General features: G+C 40.7%; 1 protein-coding gene across 1 annotated transcript in view; it reads left to right on the top strand.

The window, feature by feature from the left end:
- Positions 1 to 10,711, top strand: part of ZSWIM6 (zinc finger SWIM-type containing 6) — a 200,894-nt gene that overhangs the window by 727 nt on the left and 189,456 nt on the right. Inside the window, exon 2 of the mRNA XM_023507586.1 lies at positions 2 to 56. Within this exon, the coding sequence (XP_023363354.1) occupies positions 2 to 56 (55 nt within the window). The remainder of the gene's footprint in view (position 1; positions 57 to 10,711) is intronic.

Genomic DNA, 10,711 nt, shown 5'->3' with positions numbered 1-10,711 from the left:
CCGCCGGGGCATCGCGCTGCTGGAAAGCGGCTGCGTAGACAACGTCCTACAAGTCGGTGAGTCACGGGGCAGCTGCGGGCCGTCTGTCCGTCCGTCAGTCCGGCGTGTGTGGGGGGTTCCTCCCCTGCGGGAAGCCCCCATCCCGGAGCGCTCCCTCACCCCGCCTGGTGTCTTCACCGGCTCGGACGGTCTTCTCGAGCGGAGCGCCTATTTCCTCCCGCCCCTCCCCGCCCCTCGTCTCCCCGGACGGGCCAGCGCGAGTGGGAAATGAATCAGCAGGACGCGCCCCTCCGCGGGGTTGGCGCCCCCGGCCCGCGCTGCTCTGCCCGCCCTCTTACCGGGGAGCACATCCTGCAGGACTGCTCACTTTTTTCGGGGTTGAACGTGGACAAAGGCGCGGGCGGACGGCCCGGCTCCCGCGAGGGTGTGTGTGGCGGGGCCGTGCGGGGCGGGGGAGGGGGCGCGGGCCGCACAGACAATGCCGGCCGGGGCGAGCCGGGGCCGGGCCGCTCTGCGCGCTCCCCCCTCTCCCCCGGTCTGTCGCTCGCTTCTCTTTCTTTTTCCCCTCCGCCCCGTCCCCCGCGATTTGAGGGGAGGGGAATACATTCAACGCCGCTCGGCCGCCGCTCCTCTCAGGACTCCGACGGGCGGGCGGCCGCGGCGCTCCGGGGTCGTTGTGGCGTCTGGCCCAGGCGAACCCCGCCGGCCGCCCCATATTTAAATGTCTTTCCGTCCGCGCTTCCCCGTCTCAGAGCAGCGCAGGACGGAGGGGGCGGCGGGCTGGACCCTGTCCCCGTAGGGGCCTCGCCCCGAGGACGCCCCCTTATTAAACGGCTCGAGCCTGAGAAGGACCGCTCGCAATTCCCTGGTCCGCGCGGCCGGCCCCCGCCGCCCCCGTGCCCCGCCGCCTGAGTTTTGTTCGTGCTGGGGGGCAGGTCGTGCCGCCCCGGGGGAGCCGCGGAGAGCAGTTATGGAGGTGCGGCTCGCAACGGGGCTGCGGGAGCGCGAGGCGGAGGGGCCGGGCGACCGCTCCTGTGTCCCCCGGCGCGGCCGCCCGGCCGGCACGACCCAACACTTTGTTCTCATTTTCAGGTTTATTTGTGCCCCTTTCCGTTTTCTGTCATCCTCCGAAAAGGGGAAACCAAACAAAAGGGTCTCTTTATTTCTTTTCAGGGCTTGTAAAGTAGAAGATATTTGACAAAGGCGAGAGAAGGACTTGTGATTTAAAGCTGAACAACCCTCCTTTCTTTGACAGACCATGAGAGTTTTCTAAAATAGCTTAGTTTAAAAGCGTCCCCTGTTCCCCCTCCTCCCCAATTTTTTTTTTTTTTTTTCTGTCCAGATATCTCTTTCAGCCATAGCGATGGGAATGTTTGAGCCGGACTGAAAGGAACAATGCTATAGTGAAACTCCCTATTTTTTTCTCCTGGTTGCAAATGGTATATTTTCTACCCCCTTCTCGTTTTATAGTCTACTTGAAATTGTAGTGTGGTGAACCTGGTACTGAATGAATGGGGATAGATTTGGAAGCATCTCCAGCTCTTTGATTTTTTAACTTAATCTTTTATCTTTTTCTTTAGTCAGTTCCTTTTATCCTTCTCTTTGGGAGTGGGGTGAGGGTCTGGATAGGGGCCCCAAGAGGGAATTAAGATTTGTTTTAATCCTGTCTGGTTAATTTGAATTCTAATGCAATCTGTAAACGTGATTTTCTGCATGGTCATTTATTTCCAAAGGCAGCCCCCAGTGTTGCCTTTTTTATGCTGGGCACCCTTTCCTTCTGTCTAGAGGGGGGTTTAGCTTTTGAGGTTATCTATCTATCCTCCCCCTCACCTTTAAAAAATCTAATTAACATTCTTTCACGTTATACCTTTTTGTGTGTGTGTTTGTTTCCTGCCGGGTCAAAGCATATCTATGGTTTCTCACTATAACAAACTGGAGTCTGCGAATTTTTATGGCTTGGCTGGCAGCGTGGAAGGTTTTTTTTTTTCCCTTCCCCTGTGCTTGACTCTGCTTGCAAGCAATGAGGAATGACAGGAGAGCACATAGGGAGGGTTTCTTGGCTGATTGCATTTAAGCCAGGAATTCACTGTGAAAATAAAGCCAAGGGGCGATAAATAAAAGATGCAATCTTCTCTAGGAGACAGACACACAGCGTGGGCTTTGCCTGCTTTCATCAGTGGAAGAGGCCTGGGTGAGTAGTTGTAAAAGAAAATAGTAACTTTTTGAATAGTCCCCAAAGGGGAAGGAGGCCAGTGAATGGAATTGGCAGTAGTTGATGTGAAGTGTTATGATGCTTCTAGTGTAGTTTGAAGAGTTGACCACCACTTTGGAAACACATACATGCTAAACAAGTTCTATACAAATTGTGGAAAATACTATTTTTCTCTCCTCTGAGTTCTGCCACTTCCCTTAACTTCCAAGTTATATTAATTGTCAGACCACTCAGCTTAGAGATGGAAGGCTGTTAAATGCCTGGCAGCTGGCACTGTGAGATAGAAAACTTATGATCAAGGGGTTTTTTTGCCCCCTTTATGGGGAACAGAGAGAGGGTGGCTAGTCTAACCATCTAATTTAGCTTTAAGTAGTGGTTTGAAATGGTATACTAACTCAAGAGGTGTATTTTGTAATTCTGATTTGAGGCAGAAGCCTTTCTTGCTTCAGAACCTAACCTGAGGTGGAAAAGAAAAGAATACTGTGTTGATATTACCATAAAGAAATTTTCTGGTATTGCAAAATTACAAGTTTGTTTATACAGGAAGTATTTATTCATTTTTGTAGAGATGACTAAATTATAGCTACCACAGAGAAAATTTAAGTTTTGGACTTTTTATTTACACTTATGCTGTTGGAGATTATCTAAGAATCAAGGGACATACCCGTAGAACGCAGCTTACCAGAAATTGAACTTGTAGGTAGTTATTTTTTTTCAGCTCCTGTATTTTAAGAAGAAATTTAAAGAAAAAAAAATTAAACCTTTAGCATGATAGTTGTGAGCGATATTTAATTGGTGTAGAGGTGCCCATCAGTTGATGATAGGAAAATATTAGAGAAAGTGTAGTTGTCTTGTTTTTGTTAAATAATTGGTATTGGAAGGGAGCTGTCTCTGAAGGTGCTAATATGTAAGTATTAATGACGTCGTTTAATAGTTGAGAAGTAATGTAAAACACTTTTCCTAAATTTTTGTTTGGGAAAGAGCTTCCCTAATGTGACCTGAAACTTAAGTTGGGGGAAAAGACAGATACATTTCATTAGAAAATCTACCAATTTCTGGCTGGATGCAGTGGCTCATGACTATAATCTTAGCGCTTTGGGAGACCAAAAGGAGAGGTTTGTTTGAGGCTAGGAGTTTGAGACCAGCCTAGGGAACCCTATTGCTCCAAAAAAGTTAAAATTTTAGCTGGATATTGTGTTACATGCCTATAGTTAGGAGACTGAGGCAAGAAGATCATTTCAGCCCCAGAGTTCAATGAGCTGTGGTTCAATGGAGTCCAGTGAGCTGTGGTGATACTACTACACTCACGCTCTATAGCCTGGGGAACAGAGAGAAACCTTGTCTTTAAAAAACAACAACAATGACGACAACAAACCATAGAGCTAAAAACACCTATGCACCAAGTTAAGCAGCTAACTGGGACAGATACTTAATGCACATTTGACCAAAGGTTGGTAGAAAACTCCTAAACATCAAAACAAAGATGAATAACCCAGTAGGAAAATGGGCAACACATTTCAGACACAAAGAGGTGCAAATGATTAATAAACATTTGTCTTTACTCATATAAAGAGAAGTGAGTAAATAGTGTCCTTTACGCTGTCACACTGGCAGAGACTAAAAGGATAATATAGATTGATTGAGGAGGTGAGAGAAAAGGATCTGCTTATCCTGCTGCTGGGCACAATATTCTTTTTGTCATTTCTAAGAATTGTATAGATGATGTTAGTAAAGATGGTCTGGTAAGGATGCTCATTGCAGTATGGTTTGCAAGACCATACTGGAATCAATGTAAATTTCCGTCAGAGGGGAACTGGTTAAGAAGTACTCAGTGGAATACTATGCAACCATGAAAAAGATTAAAATTTATATATATACACAGTACTGCTGAGGAATACTTTATTTAAAAACAAGTCAGAAACTTCATGGTGTATGCCACGATTTGTGTTTAAAAGTAAAAAAGATAGGTTTGTGTGTAGATACATTTAAATGTTGTAATGCTACAAAAGCAATAGTGGGTATTTTTGGGAAAGGGGAGTCAAGTGAATGGTTGAGTGCTGGGGCAAATTTTGCTTTTTACATTATGCATATCTTGTGGTTGGATTTTCCTTAACTTACTATACCTATCTTATGATTGGATTGTTCTTAAAACTAAAAGCATATATTTTTATAATAAAGAAACTTACAAAAATTATCCTTGAGTTTTTAATTTCTGTTTTTTGTTTTGTTGTGTTTGCACATATGTTTGTGTGTGCTTGAGTTCTGTGAGCATGTTTGCCCTTTCTGAAGGAAGGAATCAGTTTTTAAAAGGAGTTTGCTTTCTCTTTCTTTGCTACTTTGGGAGAAAAGACTGTTACTCAGAAATCTGTTAACACTTTGGTGAACATATTCTTAAGGTCTTTTCATATTCGTAACTTTAAATTTTGTGTTTAGGTGGTGGTAGTCTGATAAAATGGGGAGATCATTATTAGAATTAAGGTGAATACAAATTTCAATCAGATAGTTTATTAGTCTGAGTATTTTGACTTTTTTTAACAGTCCAGACATTACTGTATAAAGATGTGATTGTAAATGCACTTTCAGAATTGGATGCTTGTTTACTGATGGTGCCTTCATTTCATTGAATGCATTTTCAAAGTTAATATTATAGAAAAATACTCTTGTCAAATCTTACACTTTTTCTATCTTTTGATTGATGAAATTACACAAGAAATTTTGAAACTAGTCATATGTGTTTATTTTTTTGTGCAAGTTGAGATGTTTGATTTGTTTATAATTATTATTATTTTTTAAGTATTTCAGTATCTAATATGCCCTCAGCATTGTTCTGAGCAAAGTTAAATTTCCAATATTAAGTGAGGAGTACTTGGAATTTATTGATACTTGGTTTTCTGATGGTTGGTAATGGTCCAGTGAGGAAATTTAACATGTTTAGAAGACAGTACTTTTTACATAGTCAAAAATTACAACAACCATGGAAGGTGGAATAGCTGATTTGGATTAAAGCAAACATTTCACTCTTTAGTCATTAATTCCTTGCTACCCATTGTATTATGAGTATACCCTTGTATTAAAAGGCCATTCCTATTACTTTTTTTCCACTTTGCATTGAATTTTATTCTTTTCACAGATGTGACATTTTTGGAAATCTATGGATGCCTGTGGAGCATGTCCTTTATGGAAGAATTATTGCAATTGGTTGAGTAATTCAAGTCATTTTTTTTTTTTTTTGATGTGGGGTCTTGTACTGTTGCCCAGTCTGGAGTGCTATAATGTGGTTATACCTCACTGTAGTTTTTTGTGTCTTTTGAGACTGAGTCTCACTGTGTTGCCACTGGCTAGAGTTTTGCGGTATCATAGCTCACAGCAACCTCAAACTCTGGGGCTCAAGTGATCTTCTTGCCTCAGCTTCCCAAGCAGCTGGCAACTACAGATGTGCACCACCATGTCCAGATAGTTTTTCTGTTTTTTAAAAAATGTAGACTGGGTCTCACTCTTGGTGAGGCTGGTCTTGAATTCTTGAGCTCAGCTAGTCCACCTATCTTGGCCTCCCAGAGTGCTAGGATTACAAGTGTCAGCCACCTCTCCTGGTCTCTGGCTGCAGCTTCAAACTCCTGGGCATGGGCAGTCCTCCCATGGGCCTCCCAAGTTGCTGGGACTACATGTGTGCCACCATGACTGGCTAGTTTTTTTGGGGGGGGGATGGGGTCTTGCTATATTGGCCAGGCTAGTCTGAAATTTCTGGTCTCAAGTAATCCCAAAGTCTTGGGATTGTGCCCAGCTCATATTGTTATTGGTCTTAAGTGCATCCTTGTCTTCTCTGATTTTTTAAAATGTTTATTCTGGGCTTCTTTTCACAATGGGTAATCAATTGCTATCTCAGTTCTAACTAAAAGTTTCGTATAGAAAGATAAAGGCCTGGATTTTTTTCTCTGCTTATGCTCATATGAAGGGTTTAGTTAAAAATGTGTGATTTCAGCTAATAATATGTTCAGTGAAGAGTATTGCAGGAGAAGGAATGTGATGTGTTTTCTTTTAAGAGCATTGTCCTTGTTAAAAATGACATGATTGGGCTCGGCGCCTATAGCTCAACCAGCTAAGGCGCCAGCCACGTACACCTAAGGTGGCGGGTTCGAATCCCCAGCCTGGACCCGCCAAACAACCACGGCTGCAACCAAAAAATAGCCGGGCGTTGTGGCGGGCGCCTGTAGTCCCAGCTACTTGGGAGGCGGAGGCAGGAGACTCGCTTGAGCCCAGGAGTTGGAGGTTGCTGTGAGCTGTAATGCCACGGCACTCTGCCCAGGGGGACAGCTTGAGGCTCTGTCTCAAAAAAAAAAAAAAAAAGACATGATTGGACCTGTGCTATTTCCATGTTATGTTGTTTATATTTTTCTGTTATGACTGTAAGTTTTCTTCAATGAGGTAAGATGAATTTGGTACCTTTATTTTAAGAAGCATAAATGTACATATACTAAAGCAAACTCATTTAGTGTTAGGAATTTTTGCAGGGGGAAAGTTGCCATTGACTTTATATATTTAAGAGCACAAATATCCTAGAAATGAAAGCAGATTATTGGTAAGTATTTTTAAAAATGTGATAAACTACATGAAACCCCCAAAGCTGTTTTTATTTACCTTTCAGATTACTATGTTGTAATTCTAAGACTGGTACTTTCTCACAATAAAAAGCCTAATTTAGTTTTCTTAGTTTATTAATTTGGGGGCAAGTAAATAGGGATTACTGTAAATCTGAAAACATGAGCTTTTTTCCTCCTCTAAATGCATCTCCTTCTGAGAAATCGATATTAAATGATAATTTGGAAAAATTTGTTACCTAGTTTTGTTTCATGAAAACAGTCTTTTGTTTCCCAGTCCTACCCAGTTCTCAAAAATAAAATGGTAATAGTTAGATTTGTTCAAAAAATCTGAATGTCTTTGGTTTTTGCTTTCAGTGCTGTGTTCCTTTAAGAATATGCTGTGTACATGGTTCTGTAAAAATAGGATGCTTCTTGAAATTTTTTCAACTAGAAAAGATAGTTAAAGCAAGCTTTAGAGAGAATGCAGTGCAAAATTGCCTATCATTTTGAACTTTCATCTTATTGAAAGATTGACTTTAAGCTGACAGTTAAGTAAACCGTTGCTAAGGGTACACTAAATGTTTTATATCTGTGGAATTCTGAAGCAATAACTAGTTTTTTTGTATGTGTGTGTATATATATATAAATACATTCCCAAGTGAGCAGAAAAGGAGACAAATTAACCCAGGTATAATTTGAATGTTGTTACTCCGAGCATATTCTCATGACCCCTCATGCAGATTCACTGGATTCACTGTTCCATTTCTTCCTAAAATACCGTTGCATTATAGGTGTTATATATTTGTAGACCTATAGAGATTTTAGAAATGAAAAGATAACATTAATTCCTGCATTTCCCATTTCGTTGATGAGAAAATAGAGGCCCAAACATGTTGAGTAATTGTCTAAAGTGGCATAGTAAATGGCAAAGCTAATTTGGCAAAGTGTTGAATCTGTTTTTCCTGCTGTTTTGGCTGTCTGTTAGTTTGCTAGGAATGTTCGGTAGTCTAAGAAATCAGAACAAGCATGTTCTTGAATGTAAATTAGACTATTGGAGAGGTTATTTGGCTAACATTTTATTGAATGTTATGAAAGTATTTCTAGATAGGATTTTAGTTTCAGGCTAAATTCTAATGGCTTTAGTTCAGCTGTAGTACTAGCATACCAAATACTTGCTAGTGTATAAAACATTTGTAGATACTTGGAAATTGAAGTAATGTTATGAGATTAAAGTCCAGGAAAAATTAGTTATGATTGCTTACTGTACAAATATACAGCAGGTCCTGAATCACGTTTTATTATAATGTTGGTGAGAGGGAAAAAATGATTCCTGGCTGGGGTTACTGTCTCTGTGGAGTTTGCATGGTCTCCCCATGTCCATGTGGTTTTTCTCTGGGTATTCTGGTTTCCTCCTACATCCCAAAGATGTGCCTGTTAGATGAATTGGCATGTCTACATTGCCCCAGTCTCCGGAGAGTGTGAGTGTGTGTGCAGGCTGGCATCCTTACCAGGGCTGGTTTCCTGCTTTGAGCTCTGAGCTGCCAGGACAGGCTCTGGCCACCCACAACCTTGAGCTAGAAGAGTTGGGTGAATAATTATCTTGCTTTTGTTTTTTTGAATCTTAAGTGTATGGATCATTCACATTTATTTCAGTGTTTAGTATTAGAAGTGTTTTGGGTCTTTAATTAGAAGTTTGGTCATGTTTTTATGACCAAAAACAGGCTATAGGAACTCAACTCTTTTTTCTATCAATGAGCCTGTGGTAAAATTGGTTTCATTCTAAGTGAGGATTTACTGTACATGAAGGTACACATACACTCATGTAATGTAGAATTTACTGAAAGTTTAAAGTGCTTCTGCAGAACAATAGAAGTTCACTCAGAATTTAATGTGTATGCATATGAAAACTGGTCCAGTATTATCTGTATTTGACCAGTTTTGTGTGTAATTTACTGTCGTTAACTTGCTGCTTTTCTTTTTGCCAGTGGGATATACATAACCTTATACTTCTCTCACGTAATTGATGTGGTCTCTAAACTATAGTATGCTTTAACCTTTAAAGTCATTTTTGTACGATCTGGGCAGTTTTTCATTGAACTAGCTGGATATAATTTATGATGAGACTCTTTGAGTCTCAAGCTGTCGCCCTGGGTGGAATGCCATGGCGTCACAGCTCACAGCAACCTCAACCTCTTGGGCTTAAGTGATTCTCTTGCCTTAGCCTCCCAAATAGCTGGCACTACAGGCGTCTGCCACAACGCCTGGCTATTTTTAAGTTGTAGTTGTCTTTGTTTGGCAGGCCTGGGCCAGATTCGAGCCCACCAGCTCTGGTGTATGTGGCTGGTGCCCTAGCTTCTTGAGCTACAGGTGCTGAGCCTATGATGAGACTCTAATGCTACTATAGGATTTTTAAAAAATTAACATTTTCATAAATTTAACCTTGTGCCATATGTTCCTTTCTCTACCCACTTTGTATTTCTTAACAATATCCCTATGGCGGAGAAGCACTATTACTACTATTTTACAATGAGAAAACTGAAGCACAGAAAAAAAGTAAAAATAACTTTAGCCCGAGGTTAGACAGTTTGGTAAATAACAGCCAGAATCAGCCTCTTTGGCTGGTGTTCTGACTCTCTAAGCGATACTGCCCATGATACATCATTAACTACTTCGGAAATTTTATCTTTAGGTTTATAATCTGTACTACTTTGTAGAGTGATTTTCACACTGGCTTGGATTTTAAATTATAATTATAGCTATGGTTTTTAAATATATATTTTAAAATTTCGTTTAAAAACACTATACTTTAAAAATGTCTTTTATGAATGAATTTCAGCTTCGAAGGAAGATTGTGTTGGGTGATTTTGATCATTTATGAGATATTAGGGGTTTTTTTTCTTTTCTTTTTTTGAGAAGTTAGGTTTTGAAAGAGAACTTTTAGGTCAGCTCTAACCATATATACAAAGCAAAGATATGTTATCAAAACATATTTAGGAAATATATGTCATGTTAAGGCCTTTTTGAAATATTATAATAAAAATTGTATTATTTCTTGTTGCTGGGGAAGATATTTGATATTCTTCGAAAGATAATTTTTTTTTTTGAGACACTATGTTGTCCTTGGTAGAGTGCTGTAGCATCACAACTCACAGCAACCTCAAACTCTTGGGCTCAAGTGATTCTCTTGTCTCAGCTGGGACTGTAGGCAGCTGCCACAATGCCCAGTTATAAAAGATAATTTTATCTGTGCAATCGCTGAACCCTGATGTTAATTATAAGGATGCAGTAGAACTGGTCAATACATTTAAACCCTTTCTAACCAAATAAGCTGATCAGATAAAGTTCATTTAGTGAATCAATTGCTTAAAATTCAGGTGACTAGCTACCTTATTTCACAGTCTGTTTGTGTATTTTTTCATCGTTAACTGGTGTCAGATCTCTAACGTTGGAAGACATATAGAAAATATGCATATGAAGATGGCATGTAGACTGAGTTTACAGAAGCAAGTTTTAAATTCTTTTATGTAATTACATCAGTATAATTTTGAATTTTGTATATGCCAAGTTACATGTATTAAATGTTTGTTGGCATTTTATGCAGTGGCCAGCATTTTTATGAATGAAGTACTGTATAGGTGTTCTACAATTCACATATAAAGAGGATGCCTGGAGTCTCTTCTGGGTTTGCTGTTGGTCTGTCTTAGTAAAGGCCTGCAGAAGATGAAGGCAGCTCTGTACTTAGTTCCCGTCCAACTTTTGCATCCTGCTACCTGCTGCCCCTTTCTGTTAACTCATTTCTTCTTTTTTTTTTTTATTACTTTTTTTTGAGACAGAGCCTCAAGCTGTCCCCCTGGGTAGAGTGCTATGGCATTACAGCTCACAGCAACCTCCAACTCCTGGGCTCAAGCGAGTCTCCTGCCTC

Source organism: Otolemur garnettii, unplaced genomic scaffold (genome assembly GCF_000181295.1).
Source record: "Otolemur garnettii isolate 467f Iridium unplaced genomic scaffold, OtoGar3 scaffold00005, whole genome shotgun sequence".
NCBI classification, from domain to species: domain Eukaryota; kingdom Metazoa; phylum Chordata; class Mammalia; order Primates; family Galagidae; genus Otolemur; species Otolemur garnettii.
The sequence above is the reverse complement of the archived record's forward strand: the minus strand, read 5'-3'. Positions and strand labels throughout refer to the sequence as shown.